We start from the raw sequence: 12500 nt of genomic DNA on the forward strand, positions 1-12500 counted from the left end.
TGTAAACTGTAATTTTACAAGCCACTCAGGCTGGAGGGATACATGAAAGGTGTCGAGCAGCAAAATAGTCCTTTTTTTTTTATTTTATTTTAATCCGCCACTATTTTACCATCATCAACATCCCATATAGAGCTCAGTGTACACAAAGACATGCATAGGCTCACTGCTGGGGCTGGACAGTAAATAAAATGCCCATAATAAGGCATCTCGAACCCTGAATTATGCAGGAATGCTGAAAAACAGGTGGAATTCCCCGTTAAATTCTCCCACTCGGCTCATTTCTTCTAGAAATGCCTGAGTTTTTAATATTCGCCTGATTAAACCCACTGCTGTGCTCCTCAATCACTAATATAATCCACAGTGCCCGGGCTAATTACACATAACCCACGGTAAAAACCCAGCCAAGGCAAACAGGAAGGTGCACGGCACGCCTACAAGGTACAATCTACCCCCCAAAGCTGTGTGCTGGCCTCCGCACTGCGAGCAGGCTGGTTCAGTGCTTCTGGGTGGATGGCGGAAGTCTGAAGCTGCTGGGCGGGATCAGACAATCCGAGCAAAGCCGTGAAGCCCAGCCTTATAAGGAGAGGACAACTCTGTGCTGCAAGCAGTCAGCGTCTACACCTACAGCCCTGCCCTCAGCGCTGAGAACCAGAAGACATTTTCAGGGCTTTTCTAAGCATATGGAGGAGACTGTTAGTAATGAAACCTGCAGCTGATCAGTGTTTATTAGCACTAACAGTGTGATTAGACTGAAGGGTTCGTTAGATGAAGAGCAGCAGATGTGGAGTAGAAATCTGGATCTGAACAGTAGTTTAGAAGAGTCTGAATCTGATGTTTTTAGACTGTGATTATACGTATCGTGATAAATAATGGGTTGATAAATGTGTTCTTTAAATATCGTGATATGATATGTTTATTAATATCGCCCAGCCCAAACACTAACCCTGCCCTCAATTTTATTAAGCTGTTACCTTCATTTAATTAATGGAGCGCCTCTAAACTGAGGGGACGGTTTTATCAAACCGAGGGGACGTTCTGTAAAACCGAGGGGACGAGTTATCAAGCTGAGGGGACGAGTTATCGAACTGAGGGGACGTTCTGTAAAACCGAGGGGACGTTCTGTAAAACCGAGGGGACGAGTTATCAAACCGAGGGGACGAGTTATCAAGCTGAGGGGACGTTTTGTAAAATCAAGGGGACGAGTTATCGAGCTGAGGGGACGTTCTATCGAGCTGAGGGGACGCTCTATCGAGCTGAGGGGACGCTCTATTGAACTGAGGGGACGCTCTATCGAGCTGAGGGGACGTTCTATCGAGCTGAGGGGACGTTCTATCGAGCTGAGGGGACGCTCTATCGAGCTGAGAGGACGTTCTATCGAGCTGAGGGGACGCTCTATTGAACCGAGAGGACGCTTTATCAAGCTGAGGGGACGTTCTGTAAAACCGAGGGGACGAGTTATCGAGCTGAGGGGACGAGTTATCGAGCTGAGGGGACGAGTTATCGAGCTGAGGGGACGAGTTATCGAGCTGAGGGGACGCTCTATTGAACTGGGAGGACGAGTTATCGAGCTGAGGGGACGCTCTATTGAACCGGGAGGACGCTTTATCAAGCTGAGGGGACGTTCTATTGAACTGAGGGGACGCTTTATCGAGCTGAGGGGACGCTCTATCGAGCTGAGGGGACGCTCTATCGAGCTGAGGGGACGAGTTATCGAGCTGAGGGGACGTTCTATTGAACTGAGGGGACGCTCTATTGAACCGATAAGACGGATTTTCTAACCGAGGGGACGCACTATCGAACCGAGGGGACGCACTATCGAACCGAGGGGTTGTTCTATTAAATTGAGGGAACAGGTTGTTAAGCTGAGGGGACGAGTTATCAAGCTGAGGGGCGTCCAAATATTATATTTCTACCTTGATACTTCAGAGTCTGTAGCATATGTTAAGACATATGATTAATAAAGACTAAAAATCTGATTAAAATTTGTGCTCAAAAACAGACAGACAGACAAAAGAAATGCAGACAGACAGGCAGAAAGACAGACAGAAAAACAGACAGACAGGCAGACAGACAGACAGACAGACAAAAGAAATGCAGACAGACAGGCAGAAAGACAGACAGAAAGACAGACAGGCAGTCAGTCAGACAGACAGAAAGACAGAAAAACAGACAGACAGACAAAAGAAATGCAGACAGAAAGACAGACAGACAGAAAAACAGACAGACAGAAAGACAGACAGACAGACAGAAAGACAGACAGGCAGAAACACAGACAGGCAGACAGAAAGACAGACAGACAGAAAAACAGACAGACAGACAGACAGAAAAACAGACAGGCAGAAAAACAGACAGACAGACAGAAAGACAGACAGACAGAAAAACAGACAGACAGACAGACAGACAGAAAGACAGACAGACAGAAAAACAGACAGGCAGAAAAACAGACAGACAGACAGACAGACAGAAAAACAGACAGACAGACAGAAAGACAGTCAGAAAAACAGACAGGCAGAAAAACAGACAGACAGACAGAAAGACAGACAGGCAGTCAGTCAGACAGCCACACCCCACAGTGATGCTCTGTCTAACGAGGCTGAGTTCCCTCCCTTTGGAATTCTCCAGTCCACCTTAAATTTACAGCTGTTGCGCGCTGGAGCCTCGGTTTCGTTCATGCAGCGGATGCCCCATTTAAGGTGGACTACACAATTCGGAAACAGGCTAGCTAAATCCACCCTAGTTTGTAAGGAAACGTCTCCAGTCTTAGTTATAACAGTCTACTGTACTTCACCTCCATCCTTACTGATGCACAGGTCCTTCCGGAGCGGAATCCGGGCTTATTCAGACACAAACATGCAACACAACCCGGTCCCAGTGCAGCACAGCGGCCACTGTAGCTACACACACATTTCAATGTAAACGCATGTAGAGCATTATAAATCCTAATAAACAGATGATAAACGCATGCAAATGTGAATATGAAGGTTAGCCAGTGCTAATAGCCTTATTTCTCTAAGCTCACCCGCTGGCCGCGCTCTCGAATTTCAGCGTCAGCGTTTCCTCAATGATCCGGTTGTTTATCTCCAGCAGAATCATGGTGGCCGGGTTTAGATGGTTTAATGCTGTTTAAAACCTTTTAAAAGTGTTTAAAATATTAGTTTTATCTCCTAAAAGCTGGAACAGCCCCCAGTCTGCTCTCAGCGCTTCCGCATTGAGCTCCAAGCCCCGCAGAACTCAGGGCTGCCCGAGCTGCTGCCTGCGCTAAACACACCACAGGTTAGGCTGGTGATCAGCTCAGGGCCACTGGGAGACCCTTTAGGTACTCCAAGAACCTAGGGGCCTCTCCAAGAACTCCAATAAACCTTTGGGGTTTAATCAGTATGAAATCAGGTTTCCTACAAAGCCCATTTGAATGAAGGTTCCTCGATGGTCTTTAGACTGTATTATATTTGGATATCCAGCTTTGAGGAACGTCCTGAATTAATTTCACTGAAATAAACTTGCGCTGTGCCTTATTCACTGTCCCCTACATGTGGAAATCCACATCAATATATAGCGCCTTTGATGGTGGTGAATGATTTCGGCCTCCTCGTTACGTGCTGTGTGACAGCAGGATTGCTTCACAAGTTATTAAACTGAGGGGACAGGATATCAAACTGAGGGGACAGGATATCAAACTGAGGGGACGGGTTTATAAAACTGAGGGGACAGGTTATCAAACTGAGGGGACAGGATATCAAACTGAGGGGACAGGTTATCAAACTGAGGGGACAGGTTTATAAAACTGAGGGGACAGGTTATCAAACTGAGGGGACAGGATATCAAACTGAGGGGACAGGTTATCAAACTGAGGGGACGGGTTTATAAAACTGAGGGGACAGGTTATCAAACTGAGGGGACAGGATATCAAACTGAGGGGACAGGTTATCAAACTGAGGGGACAGGTTTATAAAACTGAGGGGACAGGTTATCAAACTGAGGGGACAGGATATCAAACTGAGGGGACGGGTTTATCAAACTGAGGGGACAGGTTTATAAAACTGAGGGGACAGGTTATCAAACTGAGGGGACAGGATATCAAACTGAGGGGACAGGATATCAAACTGAGGGGACGGGTTTATCAAACTGAGGGGATGGGTTTATAAAACTGAGGGGACAGGATATCAAACTGAGGGGACAGGATATCAAACTGAGGGGACAGGATATCAAACTGAGGGGATGGGTTTATAAAACTGAGGGGACAGGATATCAAACTGAGGGGACAGGATATCAAACTGAGGGGACAGGATATCAAACTGAGGGGATGGGTTTATCAAACTGAGGGGACGAGTTATCAGGCTGAGGGGACATTCCATTAAACTGAGAGGCATTTCATCAAACTGAGGGGACAGGGTATCAAACGGAGGGGACATACTATTAAATTGTCCTCAGTTTTATATGGGTTATCAAACTGAGGGAACAGGTTTATAAAACTGAGGGGACAGGTTATCAAACAGAGGGGACATGCTATTAAATTGTCCTCAGTTTAATAGTACGTCCCCTCAGTTTGATAAACCCGTTCCCTCAGTTTAATATGGGTTATTAAACTGAGGGGGCGGGTTATAAAACTGAGGGGACATTCTATTAAACTGAGGGGACATTCTATCAAACTGAGGGACGGGTTTATCAAACTGAGGGGGCGGGTTATAAAACTGAGGGGGCGGGTTTATCAAACTCAGGGGACATACTATTAAATTGTCCTCAGTTTAATAGTACGTCCCCTCAGTTTTATAAACCCGTCCCTCAGTTTAATAGGGGTTATCAAACTGAGGGGACAGATTTATTATATTATTATACATTATACACCCACTATACACACATTGTACACACATTATACACCATACACACACTATACATGGGTGTGAATTCAGGTGTAGTGTGTGTGTGTGTGTGTGTGTGTGTGTGTGGGGGGGGGGGGTCTTTGTGGGTGCTGTGTTCCAGTAGCAAGTGCAGGGTGCAGAGTGTGTTTGTGTGGGGTGGAGGTGCTATGATAGCTTGTGGACTCTGGACCGGTCCACTGTGCTGCAGCCTAAATGCTCAAGGATAGAAGCTGTCTCTGAACCGACTGGTTCTGGTCTTCAAGCTTCTGCACCCCCTGCCACCGGGCAGCTGTGAGAACAGGCAGTGGCTTGGGTGGGTGGAGTCCTCGATAATCCTCCGTGACTTCCTCAGACCGCAGCTGGTGTAGAAATCCAGAAGGTATAGCAGCTGAACAACGATGGTGCGCTGAGCTTTCCGCTGGTGATACGTCCTGAGTATGTGGGGGTTCATACCCAACCTCCTCAGCCGACAGTTGTGATCGGCAGTTACATAACCTTAGTAGTAGCTAAGAAGATGCCTGAGATGATGCCTGCTACTCAGAACCCAGCCCTCTGGTTTGCTGAGGCTGATGTAGCCCTGGGCTTCTGGGTGGTGCAGCTTTACGCTCGGTTTGGTGATCAGCGTGGGAAGAATCACTGCTGCTAGCGGAGACAGAACACAGTGTTTTTCAGCCAAACCCCCTCATACCACAGGCTACAGCTTTAACCAGCTTAACTCCTGCAGAGTTGTACTGTAGCTCCGATCCGACCCACCTCCCAAACTGAGGCCCTCCCAAACTACCCAAGCAGTGGGATCTGCTTGATGACTTCACGGGACAAGCTGAAGTCATGCTGATTCCAGCTATTCCATCACACCTATGTGAAAACATACACTAGCAACAGCAGCAATATATGGGCAAAAGTATTGGGACACCTGCTCATTTTGTGTTATTTAGTAGGGCTTTCTACCAGTGTATCCTGATCAGATTCACCTCCTGAAGTGGTTTGAGTGATTATTATATGACTTCATAGGTCTGTTTACACTTTTTTATATAATCCCGATCATCAATACAGATGAACTGATCAGGTGTAAAGTATGAGTATGCAATTTTTGCTGCACCGTATAGCAGGCCGGCCTAGAGGAGGCAATGCTGCAATGCTGCCTCTTGTTTGCCTTGTTTGCCATCTTCTGTGGTGCAAAAGACTGTAGGTGTGTGTCAACGTCTGTAGCGATAGCATGTCAACTCATTACCGATACCGTAACAGCCACCAGCCTCAGCCAGCATCGCCACTACAGCTTTAGCATCGATACCACACCAGCCACCAGCCTCAGCCAGCATCGCCACTACAGCTTCAGCACCGATACCACACCAGCCGCCAGCCTCAGCCAGCATCGCCACTACAGCTTCAGCACCGATAGCACACCAGCCGCCAGCCTCAGCCAGCATCGCTACTACAGCTTCAGCACCGATACCACACCAGCCACCAGCCTCAGCCAGCATCGCCACTACAGCTTCAGCACCGATAGCACACCAGCCGCCAGCCTCAGCCAGCATCGCTACTACAGCTTCAGCACCGATACCACACCAGCCGCCAGCCTCAGCCAGCATCGCTACTACAGCTTCAGCACCAATACCACACCAGCCGCCAGCATCGCCACTACAGCTTCAGCACCGATACCACACCAGCCACCAGCCTCAGCCAGCATCGCCACTACAGCTTCAGCACCGATACCACACCAGCCGCCAGCCTCAGCCAGCATCGCTACTACAGCTTCAGCACCAATACCACACCAGCCGCCAGCATCGCCACTACAGCTTCAGCACCGATACCACACCAGCCACCAGCCTCAGCCAGCATCGCCACTACAGCTTCAGCACCGATACCACACCAGCCGCCAGCCTCAGCCAGCATCGCTACTACAGCTTCAGCACCAATACCACACCAGCCGCCAGCATCGCCACTACAGCTTCAGCACCGATACCACACCAGCCACCAGCCTCAGCCAGCATCGCCACTACAGCTTCAGCACCGATACCACACCAGGCGCCAGCCTCAGCCAGCATCGCTACTACAGCTTCAGCACCGATACCACACCAGCCGCCAGCCTCAGCCAGCATCGCTACTACAGCTTCAGCACCGATACCACACCAGCCGCCAGCCTCAGCCAGCATCGCTACTACAGCTTCAGCACCGATACCACACCAGCCGCCAGCCTCGGCCAGCATCGCCACTACAGCTTCAGCACCGATACCACACCAGCCGCCAGCCTCAGCCAGCATCGCTACTACAGCTTCAGCACCGATACCACACCAGCCGCCAGCCTCGGCCAGCATCTGCCGTGACGTTAACACATGCTAAGGTAAACACAATATGAAGAAACGCCCAAGGCTCAGTCCTCTCATTATGAAAGGGGCCTCCAGGATGTTGCTGAAGGCCCCCTCATTCAGAAGTGGCCCTGTCTGCTTTCCTGCAGATTCCACTGTCACACTGACGGATGGTCTGAACAATAAGGCAATTCTTTACACACCATGTCAGCATGTTTCCATCTGCAGAAATCACAGCCTCCTGTCACTCAAAGCTCCTTACTCTTTCAACACCCCTGAAGAAGCCTTTCCACCCCTATTCCAGCCTGGACTGACTAACAACAATCCGCCATAAAATTCAAACCGTCGGCCTAATATTGCGTAGGCCCCCCTCGTGCTCTGGCCTGTCGAGGCATGTCCTCCACAATACCTCTGAAGGTGTCCTGCTGTGGTGTCTGGCACCAAGACTAACGTCAGCAGCAGATCCTTTAAGTCCTGTAAGCATCATGAGCCTTAGGCACCCATGTCCTTCCTTGGAGCACTTTTGGTAGGTACCACTGACCACTGCATGCCAGGAACAGCCCACAAGACCTGATGCCTAATGTCTTGGAGATGTTCTGACCCAGTCATTGTCTAGAACCTCACAGCCTGGTTCTTTTCAAGGTGTCACCGATTCGTACGCTTGCTTCAACACCTTCATCGGCTCCAAGAACCTACTGTTTACTTGCTGCCTAGCATGAAGTTCCACCCCTTGACCAGAGGTACTGGACCCAGATCATCAGTGTTGTTCACTTCACCTGTGCGTGGTTTTAATGTTTTGGCTGTCTTGGCATTTATAGAACCTGTATTAGGGTTCCACTATCGCTGTAAGGGTTAATGTAGGGTAGTGTAAGTCCCTGCGGTTCCGTGCTGTTGTGTAATGCAATGATTTCACAGTGGCCTTTTGTCTGCTGTTGATCTCCACAGCATTCCTCTGTGCCTTTCTCTCGGAGAGGAGGCATGTACACACCTGTCCGGGCAGAGCTGGGGGGTCGCGCTTCAGAGGGAAAGTGTTTACAGGGTATATTCTGACGAGTAAACACTGAAGAGTCTGAAGCTCTCCGACGTCTCTCAGGGCAGAAATCGGTGGCCACTTTAATTCTCTAATAAAGGTTCTAATAAAGTGGCCAGTGAGTGGAAGAAGCACAAGATAGGTGTTTCTAATAAAGTGGCCAGTGAGTGGAAGAAGCACAAGATAGGTGTTTCTAATAAAGTGGCCAGTGAGTGGAAGAAGCACACGGTAGGTGTTTCTAATAAAGTGGCCAGTGAGTGGAAGAGGCACAAGATAGGTGTTTCTAATAAAGTGGCCAGTGAGTGGAAGAAGCACAAGGTAGATGTTTCTAATAAAGTGGCCAGTGAGTGGAAGAAGCACAAGGTAGGTGTTTCTAATAAAGTGGCCAGTGAGTGGAAGAAGCACAAGGGAGGTGTTTCTAATAAAGTGGCCAGTGAGTGGAAGAAGCACAAGGTAGGTGTTTCTAATAAAGTGGCCAGTGAGTGGAAGAAGCACAAGGTAGGGGTTTCTAATAAAGTGGCCAGTGAGTGGAAGAGACACAAGGTAGGGGTTTCTAATAAAGTGGCCAGTGAGTGGAAGAGACACAAGGTAGGGGTTTCTAATAAAGTGGCCAGTGAGTGGAAGAAGCACAAGGTAGAGGTTTCCAATAAAGTGGCCAGTGAGTGGAAGAGACACAAGGTAGAGGTTTCCAATAAAGTGGCCAGTGAGTGGAAGAAGCACAAGGTAGGGGTTTCTAATAAAGTGGCCAGTGAGTGGAAGAAGCACAGGGTAGGTGTTTCTAATAAAGTGGCCAGTGAGTGGAAGAAGCACACGGTAGGTGTTTCTAATAAAGTGGCCAGTGAGTGGAAGAGGCACAAGATAGGTGTTTCTAATAAAGTGGCCAGTGAGTGGAAGAAGCACAAGGTAGATGTTTCTAATAAAGTGGCCAGTGAGTGGAAGAAGCACAAGGTAGGTGTTTCTAATAAAGTGGCCAGTGAGTGGAAGAAGCACAAGGGAGGTGTTTCTAATAAAGTGGCCAGTGAGTGGAAGAAGCACAAGGTAGGTGTTTCTAATAAAGTGGCCAGTGAGTGGAAGAAGCACAAGGTAGGGGTTTCTAATAAAGTGGCCAGTGAGTGGAAGAGACACAAGGTAGGGGTTTCTAATAAAGTGGCCAGTGAGTGGAAGAGACACAAGGTAGGGGTTTCTAATAAAGTGGCCAGTGAGTGGAAGAAGCACAAGGTAGAGGTTTCCAATAAAGTGGCCAGTGAGTGGAAGAGACACAAGGTAGAGGTTTCCAATAAAGTGGCCAGTGAGTGGAAGAAGCACAAGGTAGGGGTTTCTAATAAAGTGGCCAGTGAGTGGAAGAAGCACAGGGTAGGTGTTTCTAATAAAGTGGCCAGTGAGTGGAAGAAGCACAAGGTAGGGGTTTCTAATAAAGTGGCCAGTGAGTGGAAGAAGCACAAGGTAGAGGTTTCCAATAAAGTGGCCAGTGAGTGGAAGAAGCACAGGGTAGGTGTTTCTAATAAAGTGGCCAGTGAGTGGAAGAAGCACAGGGTAGGTGTTTCTAATAAAGTGGCCAGTGAGTGGAAGCACAAGGTAGGTGTTTCCAATAAAGTGGCCACTGAGGGAAGCAGCACAAGGTAGGGGTTTCTAATAAAGTGGCCAGTGAGTGGAAGAAGCACAGGGTAGGTGTTTCTAATAAAGTGGCCAGTGAGTGGAAGCACAAGGTAGGGGTTTCTAATAAAGTGGCCAGTGAGTGGAAGCACAAAGTAGGTGTTTTTAATAAAGTGGCCAGTGTTTGTGTAGGCCTTCACAGAGCTATTTGAGAACAGACTAGTGAAAGCTTGTGAGTCACAGCTGTAAATAAACAGTTTCTAAATGTAAACCTATGGATTCAGAGTCTGTACAGGAGCATCAGTGCCTGGCAGAGGACGCCCCCTGCTGTTCAACCGAATACTGCAGGTGTGTCAGGTGTCATATCACACCTGAGAGCAGATGGTCCCACACTGGATGTTTTAAATTCAAGCTGAAAATGTGATGGAGGTGCAGAGGACCTGCTTCTCTCGCTCTGAGTGTGACCTGAATCAGTGATGCTCTCAGGAAATTTAGGAAGCATCAGAAGAGACGTGTTGCCCAATTTCCTTGTTTGCTCTAAATATTGTGGTAAGTGGTGTTTTCCAAACGCAAGCCCCTGGTTCTTTGTTTTTCTGTTCTCATGTGCTCGGGCCCTGCGTTCGCTCGGCTGATGGTGAAACACCACTTCCACCTTGACATTTTCCCCTTAATGATGCTGTTAACGGTAAAGTGGCCAGTGAGTGGAAGAAGCACAAGGTAGGGGTTTCTAATAAAGTGGCCAGTGAGTGGAAGAAGCACAAGGTAGGTGTTTCTAATAAAGTGGCCAGTGAGTGGAAGAAGCACAAGGTAGGGGTTTCTAATAAAGTGGCCAGTGAGTGGAAGAAGCACAAGGTAGGTGTTTCTAATAAAGTGGCCAGTGAGTGGAAGAAGCTCAAGGTAGGGGTTTCTAATAAAGTGGCCAGTGAGTGGAAGAAGCACAAGGTAGGGGTTTCTAATAAAGTGGCCAGTGAGTGGAAGAAGCTCAAGGTAGGGGTTTCTAATAAAGTGGCCAGTGAGTGGAAGAAGCACAAGGTAGGGGTTTCTAATAAAGTGGCCAGTGAGTGGAAGAAGCACAAGGTAGGGGTTTCTAATAAAGTGGCCAGTGAGTGGAAGAGGCACAAGGTAGGGGTTTCTAATAAAGTGGCCAGTGAGTGGAAGAAGCACAAGGTAGGTGTTTCTAATAAAGTGGCCAGTGAGTGGAAGAGGCACAAGGTGGGTGTTTCTAATAAAGTGGCCAGTGAGTGGAAGAAGCTCAAGGTGGGTGTTTCTAATAAAGTGGCCAGTGAGTGGAAGAAGCTCAAGGTGGGTGTTTCTAATAAAGTGGCCAGTGAGTGGAAGAAGCTCAAGGTGGGTGTTTCTAATAAAGTGGCCAGTGAGTGGAAGAAGCACAAGGTAGGGGTTTCTAATAAAGTGGCCAGTGAGTGGAAGAGGCACAAGGTAGGGGTTTCTAATAAAGTGGCCAGTGAGTGGAAGAAGCACAAGGTGAGTGTTTCTAATAAAGTGGCCAGTGAGTGGAAGAAGCTCAAGGTGGGTGTTTCTAATAAAGTGGCCAGTGAGTGGAAGAAGCACACGGTAGGTGTTTCTAATAAAGTGGCCAGTGAGTGGAAGAGGCACAAGGTAGGTGTTTCTAATAAAGTGGCCAGTGAGTGGAAGAAGCTCAAGGTGGGTGTTTCTAATAAAGTGGCCAGTGAGTGGAAGAAGCTCAAGGTGGGTGTTTCTAATAAAGTGGCCAGTGAGTGGTAGAAGCTCAAGGTAGGGGTTTCTAATAAAGTGGCCAGTGAGTGGAAGAAGCACAAGGTAGGGGTTTCTAATAAAGTGGCCAGTGAGTGGAAGAAGCACAAGGTGGGTGTTTCTAATAAAGTGGCCAGTGAGTGGAAGAAGCTCAAGGTGGGTGTTTCTAATAAAGTGGCCAGTGAGTGGAAGAAGCTCAAGGTAGGGGTTTCTAATAAAGTGGCCAGTGAGTGGAAGAAGCACAAGGTAGGTGTTTCTAATAAAGTGGCCAGTGAGTGAAAGAAGCACAGGGTAGGGGTTTCTAATAAAGTGGCCAGTGAGTGGAAGAAGCACAAGGTAGGGGTTTCTAATAAAGTGGCCAGTGAGTGGAAGAAGCACAAGGTAGGGGTTTCTAATATAGTGGCAATAGACCCCCCTGGGTCTATTGGTCCATTCATCATAGAATTCCAAAATTCTGGCATAGTGTAATAACAATTGCCCGACTCACATTATGTCAAAATATGAAAAATGAGGAGATATATGTACATATTCCTGTTCACTGAAAACCACGTATCTCCATTTTTGTTTGTTTTTAGTTTTCTCTCTGGTTCGAACCCTGTAGCTGCTTCCGTACACTGTGTAAATGGACCTGGATGAATGGACCAATAGAAAAGCTCCTTCACACTGACTTCCATTCAAGGTTAAGGGTGTTTTTGCTTTATTGACTTCCCAGTATATACTTTTATTATTATTAATGTATTTATATGTGGATTGTATATTTATATATGTCTACAACAGTTCTGGCCACGCGAGCTGATTGGTTGAGAAAGGTTCTAACTTCAGTTTTTTCACAAACCCCGTATCCCTCCTCTGAATGCAGTTAAAGAAGTAAGGTAAACACCCCGAGCCAGAGAAAACACCAGTGACCTGAAACGAAACCAAAAGGATGAAGACAAGAATAAACAAGAAAAAACAAACAACAACAAACAGAGAAGAAAACAGCAT

General features: G+C 47.7%; 1 protein-coding gene across 1 annotated transcript in view; it reads right to left on the minus strand.

Moving 5' to 3' along the window:
- Positions 1 to 3238, minus strand: part of LOC140560823 (actin-related protein 2/3 complex subunit 2-A-like) — a 23009-nt gene extending 19771 nt beyond the window's left edge. The window contains exon 1 of the mRNA XM_072685392.1: positions 3020 to 3238. Coding sequence (XP_072541493.1) covers positions 3020 to 3093 — 74 coding nt within the window. The 5' untranslated portion in view covers positions 3094 to 3238. The remainder of the gene's footprint in view (positions 1 to 3019) is intronic.
- Between the last annotated feature and the right edge of the window lie 9262 nt (positions 3239 to 12500).

The sequence above is a fragment of the Salminus brasiliensis genome, chromosome 8 (assembly GCF_030463535.1).
Source record: "Salminus brasiliensis chromosome 8, fSalBra1.hap2, whole genome shotgun sequence".
NCBI lineage: Eukaryota > Metazoa > Chordata > Actinopteri > Characiformes > Bryconidae > Salminus > Salminus brasiliensis.